The sequence below is a fragment of the Podarcis bocagei genome, assembly GCF_964188305.1.
Source record: "Podarcis bocagei genome assembly, chromosome: 9".
NCBI classification, from domain to species: domain Eukaryota; kingdom Metazoa; phylum Chordata; class Lepidosauria; order Squamata; family Lacertidae; genus Podarcis; species Podarcis bocagei.
In genome coordinates this window covers 19,618,010-19,642,303 of record NC_138134.1, presented here as the reverse complement: position 1 = coordinate 19,642,303, position 24,294 = coordinate 19,618,010, and the positions used below count along the sequence as shown (strand labels likewise).

Below are 24,294 nucleotides of genomic sequence, written 5' to 3'. Positions count from 1 at the left end.
GTCACCTTCAAAGGTAGCTCCACATAGAGCCCACAAAGGCTCCAGGCAAGTCTCCCTGGGAAGAACGTTCCACAAGTGAGGAGCCACCACAGAAAAGGCCTGCTCTTGTGTTGCCACCCTCCAGGCCTCTCATGGACATGGCACACAAAGAAGGACCTCAGATGATGATTGCAGGGCCTGGGTAGGTTCATATGGTGAGATGCAGTACTTGAGGTATTGTCCTTCTGAACCATTTAAGGTTTTATCATCATCACTTCCCATGGGCGTAGTGATTCCCTCAAGATGGAAAAGATTAGCCAAGCCTGCAAATTCTAGAGGAAGCTCAGTGTCAGAACACTGGAGTCTATTTTGCTTCACAGCTAAATTTGCAAAAGCAGCTGTGGTAAAAAGAGATGCAAAGCAGTCTAAAATTAATGGACTGCTTTTCAAGGTTAGTCTTTCTGGGGGGGGGGAATAAAAAACCCAAATCCTTATGTTTTTCATCCTGCCTCTCATATTACAAATTCTGGTGACAGTCAGGATTGAAAACATCAGGATTTGAATTTTTAAAGATTACCCTCGCAAAAGTGTAATAGGATTCAGAATGTATCTAGGGCATTTTAACTTAGGTCTTATGTCATAATGTATCACACCTCTGAAAGTCTGTCCATCTCATCCTCTCAAAGTGTTTTTCAGGTGTGGATAGAAGAGGCATTGTCTGAAAGCTGAGAATGGGGAGAAGGTAATGGTCTGGATTTTGAGAATTCTCAGTCTTTCGCTTTGCCAAGAGCACCTCAAGTGCTATTTTTCTTGAAAAAGAGGTGTCAGAATTAAACACAAACGCCTCCCTTGTTCTCTTCTAATGGCAACGGCGCCCACCAGAGAGGTGCCAAAACTGAATACCAGTGAGTTCTGGCTGGAAAAAAAGCCCTGGGCCTCCCCCACTAAGATTTGCTTTGGAAAATTGCACTGTTTTCCTCTGCTTAAGGGAAACCCTAGCCCCTCTTATGATATCAGCAGCCATTATACCAATCATTCACCTCCTCTCAAACTTATTTGCATGCCTAGCAATCAGCATAAAAGGTAAAGGTAAAGGGACCCCTGACCACTAGGTCCAGTTGTGAACGATTCTGGGGTTGCGGCGCTCATCTCACTTTATTGGCCGAGGAGCCGGCGTACAGCTTCTGGGTCATGTGGCCAGCATGGCTAAGCCACTTCTGGCGAACCAGAGCAGCGCACGGAAACATCGCAAATGGAGCTCATCCCGTCACAGGGATTCGAACCGCCGACCTTCTGATCGGCAAGCCCTAGGCTCTGTGGTTTAACCCACAGTGCCACCTGCGTCCCTAGCAATCAGCATACTTCATGTTAAAGAAAGGAGCTAGTAAGGAACACATTCTGCAAGGCTTTGACAATTAAAGTGGGCATCTTGTGAGAATGGCCACAGAGCTGGGTTGAATAGGACTGATCTGGAAAAGAGGAAGGAAGGATGGATGCAGATGAGGCAAGGGTGGAAGAGGGCCCCAATGGATTGAAAAAAAGTGGACAGTGGGAAGGAAACTGAGGCCAAGCTGCCTGGGAACAGAAGCTGGGCCACATTTTATCTCCATTATCTATAGTTACCTTTATTATCTTCTGCCATCTTCTTCCAACAAGCTTTTAAATGGAGGTCTTAACCCTGGTCTTTTATCTGCATTGGACTAGAAAATGTGTGTGTTTTTACTGGTGATGTTTTTACTGTTAATTGCTTTGGGGTGCATCATGGCAAACGATTCGCAAATGAAATAAATAATACAAATAATTCATGCTTTAAATAATACTGTGCCTTGTTCTGTGGAGTACTATGCAGTCAGGTCAAACTTTTAAATGCCAGGGATAGTTGGCTATTTTAGTATAACACCTAGAAGTGGCAGGGGAAGGGAAAGGATGTGAAAAAATGTTGTCTGGCAGGGTGAAAGCAAAGAATGTGGAAGAAAATCTTCTTGGTAAAATTTCTTAGTTCCTAGCTTTACGGTGCAAGCCACTGAATATCAATTCAGAAGTAAGCCCCAATGAGTTCAATGGGACTTACTCCACTGTAAGTGTGTATAGGATTGTGGCCCAAGTTGCACTGCTGTCATTTTGGCAGCCCCTATCAGGGGCAAGAATTACTCAGCTCAGGAGGGTGACTAGAAAGAAAACAAAGTCAGAGTTTTGAATCCTGCAAAGATGCAGTGATCAGCCTTATCTGTCAGTTGAACTTCGGGCTGATTGGAGCTGTTAATATTTCTTGCAGCGGTTCCATCACAGAACACAAGTGTGCTTGGCACATGGTTTGGGGATTCCTGTGAGAAGATTAATCAGGAGGAGGTCCTTACCATGTTGCTGTCGGGAGGCAATTCTCAGGGCCACCTGGTGACATTTAAGAGAGAAAGCATTGAGACCAAATGTGTCTTCTCCCTCCCTCACTGCTCTGCATTCTCCTGAGAGTTGCATCCAGGTTGGGATTACCAATTTCTTCCATATCTCTCCACTCCCAAAATGGCATATCCGTTTGTCCAGGAACTAACATGACTAATTTCTCTTTCACACACATTTTATACGGTCTATTTGTCTAGAAAAAGAGGTGCCAGAACTCACCATGAACGCCCCTCTTGTTTCCTTATAATTGCAATAGCGTCCACCTAAGAATTGCTGGAACTGAGTCCCGGAAAGTTCTAGCTAAAAAAAACAAACTCTGATTTTATAATTTGTCATCTCTGGCCAAGACAAAACAGCCTCAGCCCAGTATACCTAGAATCATAGAATCATAGAGTTGGAAGAGACCACAAGGGCCATCGAGTCCAACCCCCTGCCAAGCAGGAAAGGAGCGTCTCCACCCCCATCGTTCTGCCTGGACACTGAGGCCCAGTGCCGAGGGCCTTCTGGCAGTTCCCTCATTGCGAGAAGCAAAGCTACAGGGAACCAGGCAGAGGACTTTCTCAGTAGTGGTACCCGCCCTGTGGAACACCCTCCCATCAGATGTCAAAGAGATAAACAACCACCTGACATTCAGAAGACATCTGAAGGCAGCCCTGTTCAGGGAAATTTTTAATGTGTGACATTTTAGTGTATTTTTGGTTTTTGTTGGAAGCCGCACAGAGTGGCTGAGGAAACCCAGCCAGATGGGCAGGGTACAAATAATAAATTATTATTATTATTCATCTTCTTTTACGGATATTTTTAGTGATGCTAAATAATGCCTCCTTTCCTTAGTGCTTTGGAGTGGAGGGGTTGATGCTCCTTTAAACAATATTATTTATTTAAACTGCTCTCAGTTACCATTACTTCCCCCATCATTCCACAGCCAAATCTGATTTCGTTTCCTCTACTGAGGACAATTGCCTTCAACCGGGTGATATTCTGTGAATTCTGATTGGGTGGGATAGTCCATGTGACCACAAATTCTGAAAAAGAATGGAGCAGTAAGGGAGGAGGGGGAAAAGGACCAAAATGGCAGAGAGGGTTACAGTCGCATTGAGCAGATTTGGGGCAGAGGGAGGGTGAATATCCAAACACCGTTGCACAGGAGGAATTCTACATCAAATCTGCAGCATTAAAAGCTGAAACTGAAGTGAATATTTAGCACAGATCTAGGAAATTTGCATGGGAGCATTGATCGTGAACTAGTTTCAAGCTGAGAGGCAGCTTCTTGTGACAACTCAGCCAGAGATATTGGTTTACTCATACTGCTCTTTCCTGAACACATCTTCAGATTGCGGCACATTATTTTCCTGCTCCTTCTGAGACTCTGTCCTGTAAGAAAGACAAACTGTAATAATACTTTCTGCCTAAGGGATTTGTTCTACCATCGTATGGAGCTACCAAATAACTTTAGCCCAACAGAGTTCATATCCATAGCCAACTTTTATGTCCATATTACAGATAAAGAGGGGAAATTACAATAGAAGGAGGCTGTACAATCATTGCTTATTTCAATTTACAGGAAGGAAGATATATTAATACTATATTTTCACACCCAGCTTTAAGACTACTATGTTTTCTTGATCAGCTGTGCCTCACAGCTCCATCCACTACTAGAGGACTTGGAGAGGCCAAGTGTAATTGACGCTTCATTCCAAAACTGGTCATTTTCATTCCAAAACTTCATTCCAAAACTGGTCAATTGACGCTTCATTCCAAAACCAAAGCAGACTCCTAATTTGAACTTCTGCATCTGGATTTAACTCTGGACTGATGCCTTTGGAAACAGCAGGATATGGCAAATATCATATATTTCAAATTCACAAACTTGATAGAGTTTGCGCACAGTTTGTACACAGTTTGTACACTTTCAGGAGGTGGTGGAACAGAGTCAGTGTGGTGCAGGAAGAGTCCCAAATGTCAAACAGAGAGACCTAGGTTTATGATGGACTGGGAGAAGGGAGGAGGCAATGAATTTTCTTCTCTCTTTAATTCTTTTAAAGCTTCACCTGGCATCTGCAGGTCATGACCCCGCACCCCAAAATCTCCATATTCTGTTCACGTACGAGCCCTGCTTCCAAGTGGTCAGACCAGGAAGTGAGACAATGAAATGACCAAAGGGAGCTTGTTTGAAATTAACATGCATTCCAGCAAGGACATCAAATTTCTCCTAATTAGCTTGCAAATAGAGATGATAGCACGCATCTTAAAAAAAACACCCATCACACCTCCCTTAAAAGCTCTGAACAGAAAATGAACTTCTTAAAAGTAATTGGGAGAGGGCAGAGAAGAATGCAATTAGTGCCCTCACATTAGAGACTGCACCTCAATTAATACAACACTAGAATTATCAGTCTGGTTCAGCAGCAACAAAAAGCCCCGAAGAACAACGTGCCACCTTAAAGACTGTTAAAATGTATTGTGGGATAAGCTTTCAAGAGCCAGATCTCACTAAATTAAAGCAGGGATGGGGAATCTATAATCCTGTAGGTGCTCTTATCCCCAGTCAGCTTAAATAGATATCACTTGCCAAAATGGCTTCTAAGCAGGTAAATAAGTAAAGGTAAATGACCAGTGGATGGTTAAGTCCAGTCAAAGGCTGGTACAGTTTGTATACCATGGGATGTGGTGCTCATCTCACTTCAGGCCGAGGGAGCCAGCATTTGTCCACAGATGGCTTTCTGGGTCATGTGGCCAGCATGACTAAACCGCTTCTGGCACAATGGGACACCGTGATGGAAGCCAGAGAACACGGAAACACTGTTTACCTTCCCACCGCAGCGGTATTTATTTATCTACTTGCACTGGTGTGCTTTTGAACTGCTAGGTTGGCAGGAGCTGGGACAGAGCAATGGGAACTCACTGCTGTTGCACAGATTCAAACCATTGACCTTCCAATTAGCAAGCCCAAGAGGCTTAGTGGTTCCCTCATGGTGGTCTGTGGGTATACATACAAAGAGGGAACCAGAAGGCCAGATCATATTATTATGTGATCAGTTTCATTCTGAAGAACTTCACTGTCCAATTTTGTGACCTGCCAAGTTTAATGCACCATGACCCACCAGTCATAATGACGTCCTATGTTCCTGAAAGCTCCTCTTCCCAGTTTTACAGTTCCCAACCAAAAATGAAAAACTGGAGACTTATGGAGCCATTGATGAACCACCACACGCGGCTAGTGTGCTGCTTTTACCCTGTGCATCACAGGATATGCAGGCTTGCTGCAGAACAATATGAAATGATAGTAACTCATGCATCTAATTTGTGGACAACTGGCACTCAATGGGACATGGATGTTGTGAAAGGAAACAACAGCCCATAGCCACAAATCTATCAAGCAGACAGGGTGTCATCTATATTGAACACTAATTAGCATCAGGGTGAGAGAGAACATATTGATCCTGAAGCAAACCACAGAGAGAGGCATTCAGTAGCATTTCTAATTGTTTGGCTTACCATTTTTCACGCTGGCTGGCCTTGAGTGTACCAAAGAAACTTCTTTGTTTCTTTATTTGTAAGATTTCTACCCTGCCCTACTGGATCATGCCAAAGACCCATCTAGAAAAGCACTCTGATCTCACAGAGGCCAACATGGGAAGCCCATATGCAGGACACAAGTGAAGTGTAACTGCACTCTCACATAATCATGTTCTCTGGTATACAGAGGCATACTGCCTCCAACTAAGTATTAGCTCATTTCCTGTGCTCCTATGACATCAGAACACTTAGCAAATTGCACTACACATTACAGAGGCAGAAATCAATATTGGGCTACTACATTCAGTGGTAGCATGGAGCATGCAAATAATAATAATAATAATAATAATAATAATAATAATAGAAGTATAAAATATTGAAGTATAAAGCATTGTTTTCAAATTTCCCTTTTTTAAGGCAAAGGATGTATAAATGAGAGATGTGGAGAGAGAATGAAAACAACAATAACAGGAAATGTATTTTTTTCAGAACGATGTTGAAAATGCACATTTAGTGGTTTCAACTGCAGGCATAGAATTAGCTTAATTTGTTTAGCTTTTAGCTGATTAATGGACCGAGTTGCATCTTGACAATAATATTAGGATGCTCGCCAGCTTCTGTGCCACTTCAATAAATTATACAGCACTTTAACATTCATCATCTCACTGATGAAGCCCATCCTCTTACCTGTCCATCTGCAACATCTTAGTGATAAATCAGTGGGATGTAGGATTTAACATGACTACAAAAAGGAGCTCTGAGTCCCATGGTTACAGAAGTTTGAGCAAAAAATTGTATCCTTATGAAGAGAAAGGAGATACTGCAAGAAGACAAACTGCACCCCTAGACGGATCCTATCGTTGTAGGCTTTGTCTCTGTCCTGATGCTGATCTCCAGAGCAGATGTTGGTGGTGATGATGATGATGATGATTTTCCATAGGACAGAATAGCACTAATTCCCTTACATGGGGGGAAATAAAAGGATGTACTCTGAATAGATCTGCACAACTTGTGTTTCACCAAGCCAAAAACATGCACACACCAGAAGGGACCCTTTGATACAAGTTCCCTGGAACTGCAGACTCTCCAAGTGCCTCTATTTTCCAAGGACAGTCCTGGATTTACAGAAGCTGTCCCCGTTTTTGATTTGACCCCAGAATGTCCCACTTTTCCTTAGGATGTCCCTATTTTCATGGGAGAAATGTTGCAGGATATGGAATAGGACGTCCCTAGGGCTTTTTTCCCAGCCAGAACTCACCAGAACTCAGTCCCAGCACCTCTCAGATGTGCACCATTGCCCTTCTAAAAGAAAGAGGGATGTGTTCATGGTGAGTTCCAGCACCTCTTTTTCTAGAAGAAAGAGCACTGGGGCTGTGTCTAGACACATCGAAGAAGTGTTACACGCGTTGTAAATTTAAACAGGGAAAACAGGTAGAGACAAACAGGACTCCACTGCACCATCTGGTGGCACAATGTTATATTGCATATACAACGCATATAAATCGCTTTTTTTGCCAATCTAGCTGAGTCCTGGGTGTCCCTATTTTCATCAGAGAAATGTTGGAGGGTATGGCCATAGGATGTGCTTTTCATTGGAGAAATGTTGAAGGGTATGGAACTGCCGCAGTGAGGGGGTGGACTCATTTGGGGAGAAGGTCCCATGGAAGATGTCTTGACCAAGGGCCCTCCAGAATCTGGAGCCGACACTGGTTAAGAACTCTCACAATATAGTATTTTATTGACATCAGCAGCATACATTGGAATATAATAGGAACAGTTTTGCACAACCTCTCCCCTTTCAAGATGGATTTCTTTTTTTTTTTCAAAAGACACAGATGTTCATAATACAGGTAAGGTAACAATTAAGCTGCACAATACCAAAACAAGTTTACAGTTATTTTCACCACTCTGGATTTTTGTGGTTTGGGTCAGGTGACCGAGACTGAATGTATACATTCAGATTCAATAATTAGCTGGGCTATTTTATCATCGTCGTTATTATTTACTCATTAATCCTCTGGGCACATTGCTTTACCATGCAATCCTACACTCGGATCTACTCAAACATTAGTCCCACTGAGTTCAATGGGCCTTACTCACCAGTAGACAGGTATAGGATTGCACATGTACAGTGCAAATCTATACATGTCCATGCAAAAGTAAGCCCCATTTGATTCAATGGGACATATAGGAAAGTGCGTATAGAATTGCAACTTGTGATGAATGGACTGGGACACTTTTGGACTTGATGACTCAGATGAATGTGCTGTGTCCATTTCAAACAGCCCCCAAGCTCCATTTTAAGAATCATCCCAGCTTGAAACTAGCACAATCAAACTAAACTGTGCAGAAGTTCGATTTCCTCTGCATAATTCAGTGCTGGATGGACCTGTCACATTTTTCTTCTTGATCAGGTTATTTCTAGGATGTGGTTGTGTATTGTCTGCCTACCAATCTCAGTGTTTTCTCCCTTTTAAATGGAAATCTGCCTTGGTTAGTAAGCTGAGATTCAGGTATCCAACTTGATGTTATGCCTTAAGCTGTTCTGATTGGCTTTTCACAAGCCCGAAAATCTTCACACACTTGAATAGGGCATGAAGAAGAAGAAGAAGAAGAAGAAGAAGAAGAAGAAGAAGAAGAAGAAGAAGAAGAAGAAGAAGAAGAAGAGTAGTAGTAGTAGTAGTAGTAGTAGTAGTAGTTTGGATTTGATATCCTGCCTTAAGGAGTCTCCAAGCAGCTAACAATCTCCTTTTCCCTTCCTCCCCCACAACAAACACTCTGTGAGGTGAGTGAGGCTGAGAGACTTCAGAGAAGTGTGACTGGCCCAAGGTCACACAGCAGCTGCATGTGGAGGAGTCGGGAAGCGAACCCGGTTCACCAGATTACGAGTCCACCACTCTTAACCACTGCACCACGCTAGCTCTCTTTACATGACAGTAAACAGGGCTCTCTTTTTGCTAATTGTGAAGATTTTCCTTGTCATGAAGCAAGATTCGAGTGCCTGAAAAATTCAGAGTTCATATCCATATAAAGTTTGGAGTTCAGTGACGCCGTGGGGTACAGTGCTACCTCAGTTTATGAACAACCCTGTTTACGAACTATTCGGTTTACAAACTCCACAAAACCAGAAGTAGTGTTCTGGTTTGCAAACTTTACCTCAGTCTACAAATGGAAGCCAAACAATGGAAGGGCCCCAGCGGCAGGAGGCCTCATTAGGGAAAGTGTGCCTCGGTTTAAGAACGGATTTGGTTTAAGAACGTACTTCAGGAACGGATTAAGTTCATAATCCGAGGTACCACTGTAATTTCTTGCAGTGCTGGGCCTACCATCCTCCAGAGTGAGATTTGTCAATGTGACTGCTGAAAGTGCTATAAAATGGCCAATATTAGAAATCTCAGCTGTGGCCTTCCGTTTTCAACAGCTCCTCTTTTACTCTGCCACAGTTCCAGGTCTTCTGTGTTCTTTCCCCACCCCGTCTAACATTTCAGCATATAGTTTTGTGTGTATAACATCACTGGAACTTCCAGTTAATGGCTATTTCAACATACAGCTTCTTGTGTACAAGATCTCGTCACTGGCATCTCCAGTTGAAGAGGCCTGATCTAAGGGGTTAAGATAAGATGGCAGATCCCGGAAATGGTAGAGTGAACCAAACCACTGCAGGTAGTCAGTGCCACTTTGAATGGTCTTTCACACTAAACAACAACACCCTACATATACAAAACTATCACAGCAGGGAGAATGTTGTGACACAGCCCATTTCTACTGTGCTAATTCTCTAGCTGTGCAAGGTGCTTTTTTCTATACAGGGCGCACACCAAAATGTGGCCTTCTCTGCCTGCAGTGTAGGGCATCTTTCCCATCGTGCCACAGATTCTGCTGCACGTGTAAACCAGACTTCAGATAGTAGAGCAGGGAATGGCTTCGGCCTGAGCCCGTCAAGAGCCGCTGGAGCCAGTCCACATCAATGTGCTACTTGAGGCATTGGTCTGAGTCAGTATTAAGAAGCACCTTTTACCTCTATTTAAAATACACATTGACAAATTAAAGAGTTGTTTTTGTGCTATTGATTCCAGCAGGCATGTAACTGGGCATAGGACAACTCTTTTTTTCTGACTGTCAACACAATCCGCCCTATGGAATGCCCTCCCATCAGATGTCAAGGAAATAAGCAGCTATCCCATTTTTAAAAGACATCTGAAGGCAGCCTTGTTTAGGGAAGTTTTTAATATTTAGTGCTGTATTGTTTTTAACACTCAATTGGGAGCCACCCACAATGGCTGGGGAAACTTAGCCAGATGGGCGGGGGTATAAATAATAAATTATTATTATTATTAAAAAATATTCATATTATTATCATGCCACCTGTGCAGGTTCAATGGGAATGAATGGGTGAATTGTATTAAAATGCTACAGTACTCTCGCCCAAGAGTTGTTCCTAATGAACATGGTACAAATATCTAGTTGCACACATTTGCAGCTTGTTCATACAAGTTGTTTACTGGCTTTAAATCCATGATAGTGTAGGTGAACCACATTTGTGATGTATTGGTGACAGCCACATGCAGAAATCCTGCAGGTTGTGTGGATCACGCTGAACGTTTTTGCTGGGGGGGAGGGGGGAGGTAAAAGTGTTTTCTGTGGACAGGATTCAACCAATGAGTCCTGTCAGTGGAAGTCCTGAAGAAGGGCTTCTGCTAGGACAAGGGGCCTTTCCCACTTTTCCTCATCCTGCACCCCTCAAAATTGACTCAAGGGTCAAGAGAACCACTGGAACAGCAAACAGGGGGAGGGAAGGGAGATTGTTCCATCTGGCAAGCCAAAATGTTTTCCCTGATGGAAGGATCGCCTTAAGGCAATGTTGAATTCCTCCTTCCATCTTCAGTATAACAACCGTTTAACAGTGTGGGATATAACAAGGAAACATTGGCTGTGCCCTGTCCTCAATGGACTACCACCATAGCAAGATGGAAGCAACACCAGCTGATGTCTAAGAATGAGACCAAACACTTTGAATAACTATAAACTAAGTCTTATTTTTAAAAGTTTTTGTAGTGCTTCAAAACCCTGCAAAACCAGTTGGGCCAGAGGCAACAAGGAGAGAAAAGAAACCACAAATGCCTCTATCATGCTACTGTCAGCTCCTAAAACGCTCTTGTCTCCAATATTTCCAACCCTAGATTTGAAAGGAACAGCAACAACAACAAAATAACCCCAGACAATAAGATTGTCTCTCTTCCAATTCCACCTAAACAATGAAGCACATACATAGTCATCTTTTCCCTTCTGAAAATGCATTATTCATGGTTCCTCTTGCCATGAAAGTGAATATGCTCTGAGCTGCTGGGGAGGGAGACTCTGACATTAATTGGCACAGTGATGAGGTTTATAAGCCCCTCCAGCTGAAATGTGGAAGAAAGCAAAATATTCATGATTTCCAGGCTCCCTGGTTTCTTATGTTCTCACATAAGAGGACAACAAGCTGTCATAATTAAGAGTCAACAAGCCAAGCTACAATATTTTAACACGTAAAGTGACTGAGTTTGGGAGTCCTGTTGAGCAATTCATGCAGATTTCTGCCTTCTCCATCAATCTCCATTCCACCTCTCTCTCTTTTTTTAATAATAATAAAAAAACCAATAAACATGCTTATAAATAACAGTGACTTGAAAAGAAACACCTTTTGTTCTGTATGACAACCACAGTTATACAGTCCTTGTTTCTTTGTAGAAAAAAACAGTGGCTTTTGATAAGTCACTCCAGAAGACAATGTGGATACAGAATTTTGTTAAGTTGTACAGCAAGCATGCTGAAACCAGATAATCGGAAACAAGTTTAAAAAATAAGAGTAGATCAACAAACTAATCAAAGTTAATTATAGCAGTACACATAATACACATTAGTTCTCTTGTCTCATTATCTTCCACTTCTCAATGCCTGCAAGACATTTGATGTTGCAAATAGAAGTGTGGGGGGTGGGGAATAAAAGGAAAGTTGCAAATGAGCTTCGCTTGGTAAGATGTACAACTTGTGGGTGTGCACACACTTTGTAACTCTACGTATTGGGAGAAAGATAGTTGTACTTAGGTGCATTGAAACCAGTGGGGGAACTAACTCAATGCTCATTCCTTTTGATAGGACTTAAGCATGGCAAACCTTCATGGGCTCCAGGCCTGCTAAAGACTATGAGTTGGATCTTGCCCTCTTGAACAAGGGTGCTGCTGCTTGGAGGAAACTTTCCTTCCATGAACTTCCTTAAGTTGATTTAGGAGCCAGTCTTGTTTGAGGTGTTTCCTCCCTCTCCCACCTGTCCTCCCCTCACATTGCTTTGGAAGACACCCACCCACCTGCAGGGGGAAAGAAGGGATGGGGAAATTGTCTTCAATTCAATCAACTTATCTTAGGGCCCAAGCCAATGGCCCTAATCCAACTCCTATTAGTAAGGACTAAGCCCCATTAAAAGCAACTATCCTTAGTCACTACTATCTTGTTCCATTGATTTCAAGGGGAGTAAGTCCTAACTAGCAATCTACGGCTGGACTGAGAGCACTGTTGATGAAACATTCTACATTGGGCTGATCCCAGATATTTAGGCCCAGTTCTGTAGGCAGAGGGAAGATTCACTAGGTAATGCTGGTTGTGATGAAGTTAATTTATTTATTGTTGTTGTGTTTCTACTCCCAAGAAGAGGTGCTAGTGAGATTTCCTCTCCTCAAGTGCTGAAATAACTTGACCACACTTGGGCTAGATCTACATTGATCCGTAAAAACATTATTAAAAATAATGTTATATAATGCTCAATGCATTTTTCCATTGCTGGTGGATCGCTGCTCTGCAGCACCCTCAGGTGTCACGTTTCTAACATTATAACCAACGGGTGTAGATGAGTCCTTAGATTCTATGCAACGTGACTTGCTCTGGCCAGGACATTTGCTGTGAAGGCAGCAAAGTGTATTTGTCAGGGCCCTGGTGATAGCCCCCACACCTTGTGGAAGCTCCTCTCAAGAAGCATCATGAGAAGGCACCATTTGTGAGAACCAGCAGTGCCCTGTTGTGTGCTCTTTGTGCGGCTGGAATTGGAAAAATCACACAAAACATGCTAAGCACATACACTGGAGGCTGGTCCACTTGTCAAAGAGGTACTGAGTCACCAACCTCACTTTGTTCTCAGCCAGCCCTCCACTTACTTACTGGAGGCTGGGGGCGGATACTGTCTTTCAGTTTCCTTCTCCTTTCCCATGCACAACTCAAAAGGGAGGAAAATGGGGACAAAAGATGAATTAGTTGGCCCTGCCTGTTGATGTGCCTCCACCTACTGTTGGTCTCCCTACCTTCTGCCCTAACATTCCCATTGAGCACAGGCCACAACTGATCCTATATTGAATGCCTATGTGAAAGTACCAGTCTTCACAAAAGATGCCTTTTTATGGATGGAACCGTCTGGAGGACCCCTTCATGTTCCCAAGGGGCTCTTGATAACAAGGAGATCTCGTTTATATGAGTCATAGGTATGATTTTTAAAAAAAAAAATTCACACTGTTTCACACTGCCCTTTGAAGAATCTCAGTCTGGATTTGAGAAGTTTTCTGAAGCCACCTTCACAGAATTGCATCTGTTCTTGATGCATTTGCTGATTTACAAAGGAAAAGAAGCTAATTTACAAAGAAAAGCTAATTTACCAATTAAAAAGGAGGATTCTCTCATTGCCTTCTTCAAAAGGATTGAAGACACAATTCAACTTCAAATTTTACATTCCAATAGACTGGTTTGCTTTGAAAATCCTTATAATGCAAGAACACAGAAAGATGTCCCCCAAAAGTAAATCAAATTACATATTACAAAGCAACACAATAGAAAATATTTTTAAAGCATATCTGTTGCATCAGCAGATTCAGTACTGGAAACCAAACATGCTCAGCTGGCGGTGCTTATACATCAACAAAAAAAATACATTTTGCTTCTCAGAGACTTAAGCTCAGAACACTTAAAAAAACACTGTATAAAAATGATAAGGATGGTTGTTCCTTCTTGACTTGGAATAGAATTATCTTTATCTGTATTTTTTGGATGTAAGCACACAGGTGTTGAGAGGTATTTATATGATCTCTTGTAAAACGACAGATTAAAAGGAAAAAGATTTGAAAATAGCCTCAGAAACTTTCTTAAGAGGGAAAGGAAATCTTGCTCTGTATTCAAATCTATAAGGGGCTACTTCCATTCTCAAGTTGTACAATTCCAGGGAGATATTGGTTGCCCTATTCCTTTGCCACTTCCTAGACACTGCTGTGTTTGATCTTCCCAGAGTTGGGAGGTGGGGAACTGTAGGGAATCTGGGGCTTTACTCATGATTTCCCAGCATTTTTTAAAATGGCCATTGGTGAAGAATGACAGCATGAAAGGACAATCACCATTCAAATGAAGAAAGAAGTACGAGAGGGAGGGCGCATGTCAGATGAGGGAAGAATGTAGATTGGTGATGAAAGCAACCTTAACAGCAATATTGCAGGCTTCTGAGGCACCCAGAAAATCTGTGTCTCCTCTGACTAGAAACTGCTTCAATGAAGCCCAGGTCATCTCAAACAGAGGGGAAGCAAGCAATTTTGCATGCTTTATTGGAGTAACCAGTAAACAAGTTGTATTTGTGGGTTGTGACTCTGTCTGGATAGCTGAAAGAAGGAGACTTGATTGTTAGTTATTAACTGCAGTGGGCCCAGCTACTTGTGGAGCTGAAGACAGATATGGTGCAAGAAGAATATGAAGAAGTCAAGAAAGATGGCGCCCATGGTGGGAGCATTGAGTGTAGGAGGCTGGGGCCTACTTCACATGAACAAACTATTCTTTTGCCACACACAGCAGTGTACTTGGGTGTCTGGCCATGTAAAGAAACTTCAGTGTGAACCTGCTACTTACTCAAGAACAGCTGCAGCCATCTTGATGAGTGAATATAAGCAATTAGTTGATTCTCAAGAGAGGTCTGCACAACTCGCAACCCACCAAGCCAAACACAGCCCACCAGTCATGCACTGTGGCCTGCCAGATAGCTGCCAGCATACTACAAAAAATGATAATTTATCAAGCCCCTGGTAGCCCACTAACTACAGCTAGCAGACTATATACAGCTTGTTTGCTTAGTCATCGTACAGGCCCAATTCCCAAGATGGCATGGAGGAAATGAACAATGTGATTTCATAAAGGCAGAGAAACAATAATGTAACCCAACCAAAAAGCTTTTACTATCTACTACTTGTAGGTCTTTGAAATCTTTGAATCATTGTTATGTACTTTCAGCAGAGTCCAAAATTCACAAGGTGTGACAGAGAAAAAGGCTTCTGTAAGTGCCATCTGTAATGCATTGATTTCCCAGTCTTTGCTTCATAAATGTACTACATGACTCAAAATAAATACAAAACATTCCAACTGGACAGCTACAATATTGAAATTTCCAGAATGTGGAGGCGGACACAGACACGTATTTTACCGTGAATCTGCACCTGAATGATTCAAACTAGTTTGCCTCAGAGAGAGAGGACTCATTTAAGGACAATTTGATCACCTGTATGGGCTCAGGCTTAACTCTGACTACCACACACCCCTCTCAGAATCTAACTTAAATATGGGGCAATAATAAAACCATTAATTCATTTCACTAGTTCCACCATCTGTGGAATTCTAATAACATTGGGCTTACCAGTTGTAGAGTCTGTTAAGCAAGAATGGCGTTATCTAAAGATAGTATTCTAGCTAGCTGCCATGCATAGAGCCGTCTGTACCACAGTCGGAGTTACTGCCATGAAGGTAGAGACAGGTCACCTGGTCACACCTTTAGCTCTGCCTATTTTATTGTGCCGTTCCTTTTGACTGCTCTTCTGTTTGGCTACTACTTCTGAAGTGAGGCCCCTCCTAAACTCACAGAGATGCCCCACATGTTTTAAAACCCTAGAAGATCAGGATTCAGAAATGCATGGGGAGCCTCCATTAGAACAGGAGGCCCCCCATTTCAGAAGTAGAATTGTTGTTGTTGTTGTTGTTGTTGTTGTTGTTGTTGTTGTTGTTATCACGGTAATACCCCACCCATCTGGCTGGGTTTCCTCAGCCACTCTAAAAACACGATAAAAGATCAGACATAAAAAACTTTCCTAAACAGGGCTGCCTTCAGATGTCTTCTAAAAGTCAGAGAGTTGTTTATTTCCTTGACATCTGATGGGAAGGCGTTCCGCATTGCGGGTGCCACTACTGAGAAGGTCCACTGCCTGGTTCCCTGTAACCTCACTTCTCATGCTGGGGGAACCACCAGAAGGCCCTCGGAGCTAGATCTCAGTGTCTGGGCTGAACGATGGAGGTGGAGATGCTCCTTCAGGTATATTGGGCTGAAGCCGTAAGAATGCAAGTAACTTTAATATCAGACCAAGCACCCATCTAGCCCAACAACCTGTTCTTACAGTGGCCAGCCATACCTGAGTGTGACAACACTCTTCTCTGTCCTGAACCTTCCAACTTTCAGCTTCACTGGAGGACCCCAACTTCTTGTATTTTTATGGGAAAGGGAGGAAAACTTGATTCAATTCACATTCTCTGCACTATGCATAATCGAAAACAGTCAAGAGTTACGCAGTGATGGGCAGTGCTTCTTCATTGCACTGTAGAAGGCTCTTTTTAGAACAGTATGAAACCAGGTGAACTATAAGAAGAAAGCTTGGAAACAGGCTTTTTTTAAGGGACTTTGTCAATATATCTTTGGAAAACATGGGCAATAACGGCTGCCTGCTTTTAAAGGCACTGAATACACTACTAGAGAGAAGACAGAAGTACAGTGGTACCTCGGGTTACAAACTTAATTCATTCCAGAGGTCCGTTCTTAACCCAAAACCGTTCTTAACCTGAGGCGCACTTTCGCTAATGGGGCCTCCCACTGCCGCTGCACTGCTGGCGTGCGATTTCCGTTCTCATCCTGGGGCAAAGTTTGCAACCCGGAGCAACTACTTCCGGGTTAGCGGAACTAGCAACTACTTAGTTAACTACTTACTTAGTTAGCAACTAGCAACTACTTCTGGGTTAGCGGAGTTTGTAACCTGAAGCGTTTGTAACCCGAGGTACCACTGTAGTGTTCTAGGGGTGATCCTAGCAAGTTATTCATTCACCTGAACCTTCACAACTTGCAATACAGACAGACATACCAAAATGTTGAAGGAAGTATTCATAGTTATTTCCCATGCCAATGTTCTGACCTACCCCTCTTGTACCATATTGGCTGACTGCCTTTTGGTGAAATATGGTGGGGAGTGGGGAGACTCGTGGACAGATAAAGAAGAAATGCAGAAATGAGAGGAGACATGAGGAGAGATACAATTTTGATGGAAACAATACTTTCCGAGCTTGATCTTTCTTTTCTTTTCAGAGCTGTAACTCAAGAGAAACACAAACGGCTCTCCAAAGCAATCCCGTAGGACTAGCTCACAGAAGTCGTAAATGTTTGCTCCAGTGCAATGTTATCATAATGTTGCTGCAGTGCTGCCAAAATTTAACATTTGTAGTTTGTAGCTGTCACTAATCCACATTCTAAATATTTATGGGTTGGTGCTGCAGGTTGTACAATTCGGCTAAACCAGTAAAGTGCTTAAAACACGGTACTCTCAGAATTGGCTCATTTCTTATGTTCTGACACGGGTATGGGAATCGCTTTGCCATGACCCAGTTCCATGGTCAGATAGAGTCTGTTCAACATTCATGTGGGAAACATAGGTTCCTACATACAAATGTCACAGAAGTACCTAGGTTAAAATCCACAGGAAGCAGCCTCAGTGCCACAGTGGAGAGACCTGAAGTTACTGTGATTAAGGCCACTGAAACAGGAACAACAACCAGGCCCTGGTTCAATATTCACATATTCAAACTAAGATGTATTAGAAATCTAAGCTAAAGACATCAAAGCAAGTGAAGAGGGGAAACATCCTGGCAAGCGAGGGAAGGAAAAACAAAAATATCACGGAAAGTAGAGGGGCAAATCCATCCATTTGGTACTCCTTTTCTATAAAAACAACTGTTGAAGGGTAAACATTAAGTGATCTTGAACCTAACATAGCTTAAATGCAAGAATGATGCTTAAATGATTTATGGAGGATGCACATGAAATGCAGGGCAATGCAACTAGCAAGTTGATTTAAATGATGCAAGTTCCAGTTTACTTAGACAGGTTATATTATCCAATTCAAGCTTAGCACTATTGTGTCCCATTCATATTAGTGGAACTGACTTAAATTGGGCTTGGTCATGACCCTAATTTGCCAGCCAAAAAGATTTTGTGCAAGTGTTTTACCTTAAGACCCACCCAAGCTTAGTTCAAAAACATAATTGCCTGTGCATTTTGTTTAGTGGAAATTATCTACCCCCTTATTTGCATAGCTCTTTTCTCCTAAAGCTTCCCCACGTACAACATTTTTTTTTTTGCTTTGCTTTCCACTACATGAATGCATTTTTTTTCAGGGTGTGTCTTTACCAGCAAAGGTATGAATAACCTCCAATTCACAGCCACCCCAACTCACAGGAGAGAATACTATCCTGAAGCTAGGCCATGAAAACATCTGCTTCTACTTACTGAGGCACACTTTCGGGAAAGCCAGACCACATTTATTGTATACATGTATCTGTATATCACTATAATATATTTGCTTCCCATCTCTGTTCTTCCCAATGGCCCCATGCATTTTTGTTCAAACAGAACACCATTTCAAAAAGGCCTGGAAGACAGTGTCCATACTCCCTGCCCCTCCATTTTGCTGCGTTAATTTTTCTTATAATACCTGCCCTTTACCATGGGAAAACGAGCACAGAGCTTTTTCTCTCTCTCTTTTTTTTATAAAATAAGCATTAAAGGTTTCTTTTTTAAAAAATAGCTTTAAAAGAAGAAACTCTGCATTCAAATGTGTGTAGAATAAATTTCTGAAAAAACCTACTACATAGCAGCAAGACTACATTAGACTTTTTGATTTCTCCATCGTGTCCTTGGATAGATACACCACCCAGTAGACCATATTAAATGCTCCAAAGGTGACGGGGAACAAAATGCGTGCATATTTGTCTATCTTACTGGTGCCAGAGCTTGAGGGTGGGGGAGGAGGAGGAGGAGGAGGAGGAGCGATGACTGACGACTTGGAAGGCGCCCCCAAAGTATTTGCTGTAGTCTGAATCTGCTCCAGTCTAGATCCAAGTAAACGATGAATGGTTGGAGATCCAGCCGTGGCTTGCTGGGGTATATATCCTGTTAAAACTGGGGTAGAGGGAGGAGCTGAAGGAGTAGCTCTTGCAGAAGCCAATGTTTCTGATATGCTAATTCGGCTGAAGGGGTTCGGACTTGATGCTGAAGGAGATCGGGGCATAACGTCCGAAGGCCCCTGAGTTACCGTTGAAGGTGGCATGGAACTGTTTCCTGTATCAATTCTCCTGACGCCCTCCGTTTCCGCCTGTACGGTAGTATTAGTTCTTTTTCTCACATTTGAATTTGAGTCCGTACTCTGCAATATGAAAAAGAACAACATCAGAAAATATCATGAGCAGATGAAATCGCGAACAGGATTTGAAATATGAGCAGGGGTAGAAAATTTGATAATATATGAAATAGAAGAGAATGTCCTAGGTGAAAAGTTTATTAAAATGCAATATGTAAATGGGATGGGATTAAGAACAGCAGGGGGGGAGCAGGAGGTCAAAGTTTAAAGAGAAATGTATAACAAATTTGGGATCTGGAATTTATATCTAAAGATTTTAAAGTTTAATAAAAAATTGACACAAAAAGAACATCTGCAGCTTTAGAAAGAATTTTGCATGAGCAAAATCCTGAAATTTAGGAATGTGGCTAGGGCATTCAGTGCAAATTTGTTGGTCAACATGAAATCTCTTATTTCCATTACATAGCAACATATTCATATGGCCAGTTAGACAATCATAGTTAGAAAACTATCTCACTGAATTTTCGTTGTGATGTGTCAATGTAGACACTATTTTGCTTGGGTTGCTGACGATTGAGAAGCTATTCGGCATATTACATAAAGTTATATCACGGTAGAATTCCAGACTGTAGCATTTCATACTGCAGAGTACAGGGAGTTATATGGTCCCCTACATAAAGACCTCCCAAAATGTAATAAACCAGTCGATCAAGGTCATGCTAAAACTTTCAGCCTGAAGAGCTACTTTGCATAGAGTAGACGGAGGTTACATACAATGGACAAACCTCTCAATGTGTGGGAATATTCCAATGTGTAGTCAGAAGTGGTACAGTCCATTATTCTACCACTTCTGTCTACAACCTCATTCTTGTCTGACAACAGGGACAATATCCATGGGAAAGATCCATGTAAAGCAAGCCACATCGATATTTCTGGAAATAGCCCAGGAACTCAGCTGTGTTCTAGCACAACTCTATGCCCATTTTAATAAAGCCCCGGGTGGGAAATGTTATCAGCACACTGTAGTTTGCATAGTTCATGCAGACTGAATTTCAAATCTGAATGTAAAGCTTGTTCATAGAGATTGAACGTGCCAATCTTCCCTCTGGCAGCGCTTGTATGCTTAGCCCAGTGTGAAATGGTGCAGTGTGACTGACCTTAATACTCACAGCTATGGCTAAATGTGGCTCCAATTTTCAGGGAGTAAAAAAAAACAAAAATCTTAATTGAATAAACACCAATGATGTAACTCATTTGAGCATTCTTTCTTCCTGACAAAATAAATCTTGACCCAAAGTAATGCTCTCTCTCGCAGTACCAAAGAACATAGGAATTTGATGAGTCTGTGAAATTTTTTGAACACTGTGGATATCTTTTTGTATCCAGCATTGCTTCTGATGACAAATGGTTTTACAGCAGAATTCTGTATGTGCCTACTCAGAATTAAGTGTCTCTGAGTTCAAAGGAACGTATTTGCAGGTAAATGGGTATAGGTTTGTAGTCTTTAGTTGCAGCCATGCATACATTTACGTCCAAACACACTGCCCAGGCCTGCAGCCACAGCAGGCGCTGTGATTCTCCAGCAGTTTCAGAGGTGCACTCCATTGTCTTGTGAGACAAAAGGATGCCACCAACCCTCTACATGTACAAACATGCAATTTGATGTATAAATCCATCTCCAGTTTTCCAGTGTGCTGATTTGTTAAGGCGTTCATGCTGTTAGACTACAACTCCCATCATCGCTGATCATTAGCCATCCTGGCTGGGACTGATGGGAGTTGGAGTCCATCAACATCCCAAGTACCACATTGGTTATGCCTTGGCTTGAGTAAGTGGAATGGGGAGGGGAAATAAGCATAGGCAAAGTTGAGGAGAGTTAAAAGAGTGGCATGCCTGCAGAATGGCATACACTTAGTAGAGTCCCTTTGTTACACGTACAACCTAACATGTGGCAGGATATACACGTATACAACTGAGCTTCACAATTCTTTTATCTCGAAAAGGGGGGAAGAGCAATGTACCATGTGGGCGTACACACAGGTTGTGTAATTGTGCATAGAAGTTTATAACACTCTGAGAACAGAGCATTCACTGCTACTTAAGAAATCCTTGACAATACAGTGGTACCTCAGGTTACATACGCTTCAGGTTACAGACTCCACTAACCCAGAAATAGTACCTCGGGTTAAGTACTTTGCTTCAGGATGAGAACAGAAATCGTGCTCCAGCGGCACAGCAGCAGCAGGAGGCCCCATTAGCTAAAGTGGTGCTTCAGGTTAAGAACAGCTTCAAGTTAAGAACGGACCCCCAGAACGAATTAAGTAGTTAACCCGAGGTACCACTGTAAAGCACTTTAAGCCTTCAAACATGCAGAGAAATCCAGTGGCAATGTGCACATCTTTGAAAACACAGAGTAATTAAATGGTAAGAAAACTCGGTTATGCCATTGAGTGCTCTACATGATGGCACAATGGGAGTGGGGATTTGTTAGGAAGGAAACATAATTGTTTCCCACACAAATCATTTACATTTGAAGAGGAACCCAAAAATATGATTGTGTGCTGCCACAATAATGTATAATATACAGGAAGAGCTCTTTAATGTGGTCTTTTGAACCCTGTTCCTATTAGGCCTACTGCCAGCTTTTCGGCCACTTGAGAATGCACCGCATGAAGAGACAGAAGAAGAATAACAGTGGAAAATAAAACCGTTTAAAGATAAAGGTTTGTTTCAAGGACCTCTGCCTGATATGTTATTATTGTTTATTTACTAGAATGGTGATTATGCAAGGTTGGGGTGTTGTTTTGATGAACAGGATGGGTTTTTTTATGAACAGGGTAACCTTTGATACTGTTCCCCACAGAAACTGATACAAAATACATTGCAATGTGTCAGGGAACTGCCATCAGTGCCGGAGGGAGAGAGCAAGATCCAGAGGGATTCCAGAGAGCGTCCCGGGATTGGGAGAGGCAGCCCATCTTCTGGGGAAGAGAATCAGCGTAGCACCAGTGGAAAAGGGGGGCAGATGGGGGAAGCGGCGAGGCGGTCCCATGACTCCTTGCTGGGGACTAGCAGGGAGAGTAGAGGTCCGCTGCTGCCTACGCCCTCCTTGCGCAGAAGGCTTTCGCGCAGGGAGAGTAGGAGGAGACTAGGCGTCAAAGAGCTTCTTTGCTGGAAGAAGTTTAAGAAACGCCCACTGACGGATTCTGCCAGCGATTGAGACAGCCACGGGTGAGTGGCTGTCCGGACAGAAAAGGTTCACTCAGGCAACCCAGCCAGGTGTTTGCACCGGCTTACGCACGAGCAACCCCTAGAACCATTACACAATGCAAATGCTTTCCTTTCAAAATGGAATCCGAAGCACCTTATTGTGGAAAAAAAGAGAGTTTAATTTTCCTCAGAGGTGTTCTCTGTTATGCATTCAGCTGACAGTGTGTTCATGGCCTTCACTTCAGGTAGGCCAAAACTTGCAGTATTAAGCAGAATTTACTTCTGAGATCTCCCCTTCCAGAAGCATTTAGTCATTACCTATCCAACACAATGTTTTGAATATTCTTTGTTTTGAAAAGGTGTGTGTGTGTGTGTGTGTGTGTGTGTGTGTGTGTGTTTGACAGCCAGAAACAGCAGACTTTAAACTTTTTTGATTTCTCCCAAGGGCTCGCACAAGATGCTCTTTTCATCAGCACAGTCACTTGTGGAAATCTTATCAGCTCTATTTGGCACAAAGGTATGATAACTAGGCAAACTTCCTTGCAGGCATGTATAAATATTGTAATTAATGCTGCAGCCGTCTCTTTCCAAATGGAAGCACATTTAATTGACCGTGTGTAATGCAATGGAGTATGCCGTTGGCATAATTTGCTGCAAATCTGTCTAATCTATTGTTAAACATTATGGCAGCTCTGTTCAATAAGATTGTGTGTCTCACCTTATGGTTCAAAATCCATCTTGATACAATAAGGGGCGGCGAGGGGTGGGGGGAGAGGAGCTACTAATCTCTGTTTGCAAAAACAACTCACAGATCCTCCGCTGCTTCCTCCTCACCAACTAAACTCTCTAGGTGTGACCGCTTGTTATCAAGCAAACGTGGTGCTCAAGTATAAGCCAACCCATGCGCTTTGATTTTTAACAAGGTTTGCCCATTAGAAACAGCTGTTCACCTGCAGTGCAAATTTTGAAGAAGAAGAAAGTCCTCTGAGCCACCATAATCCTCCACTTGAGCCAGAAAAAGAAGTATTATATTGTTTTGCTTGTATTAGCAGCTTATGACAAGCAAGCCAATTTTGCACTCCAGTGAAGTCAGATTGCAAATTTAGCATGAACTGAAACTGTGCATCCCGGCAAAAGCTGAGATTACAAAAGCTGAGATTTGCAGCAGGTAGCTCACCTGCCTATTAATCAGCACCACCAAAATTACAAACAATGGAAACAAATGAACAAGTAAAAAGCATACCACAGTAGATTTAGAGAGCAAGACACAGAATTCCAGAATATAATGGAGATGGTATATCTAAATGCTTCCTCATATGTGATGGCTTACAATGTGTAGGAAATATTTTACATGGGGGAGCATGAAACATAAAACCATAGACTTAGAGGGCATCTCCTCCAACCTTCTGTTCAGTGCAGAAAACCCAAAGCTGAATCATGTTCAACTGATGACTAGCCTGCTTTGAAGTCCTTCAGCAAGGGAAAGCCTCCTATCAACCCTCTAAATCAGGGTTTCCCAGATGTGTCTCCAGCTGTTTTTGGACTACAACTCCCATGACCCTTAGCTAGCCAGTGGTCAGGGATGATGGAAACTGTAGTCCAAAAACGGCTGGAGACACAAGTTTGGGAAACCCTGCTCTAAATCAAAGATGAGTGTTGTCATCCAAAAACATCTGGAGGACCACTGGTTCCCCATCTCTCCTCTACGTAATCGGTTCTATTGCTGAACTGCTCTAACCATCGA

The 24,294-nt window shown here is 42.5% G+C and overlaps 1 protein-coding gene and 1 long non-coding RNA gene across 2 annotated transcripts in view; one reads left to right on the top strand and one right to left on the bottom strand.

Moving 5' to 3' along the window:
* The window catches only part of LOC308595210, a 173,604-nt gene extending 154,856 nt beyond the window's left edge, over nucleotides 1–18,748 (top strand). The window contains exon 2 of the long non-coding RNA XR_014011919.1: nucleotides 15,992–18,748. This is a non-coding gene — a long non-coding RNA (uncharacterized lncRNA). The remainder of the gene's footprint in view (nucleotides 1–15,991) is intronic.
* GABRA4 (gamma-aminobutyric acid type A receptor subunit alpha4) overlaps nucleotides 18,309–24,294 on the bottom strand; it is a 60,449-nt gene continuing 54,463 nt past the window's right edge. The window contains exon 9 of the mRNA XM_081208917.1: nucleotides 18,309–19,406. Coding sequence (XP_081065043.1) covers nucleotides 18,864–19,406 — 543 coding nt within the window. The 3' untranslated portion in view covers nucleotides 18,309–18,863. The remainder of the gene's footprint in view (nucleotides 19,407–24,294) is intronic.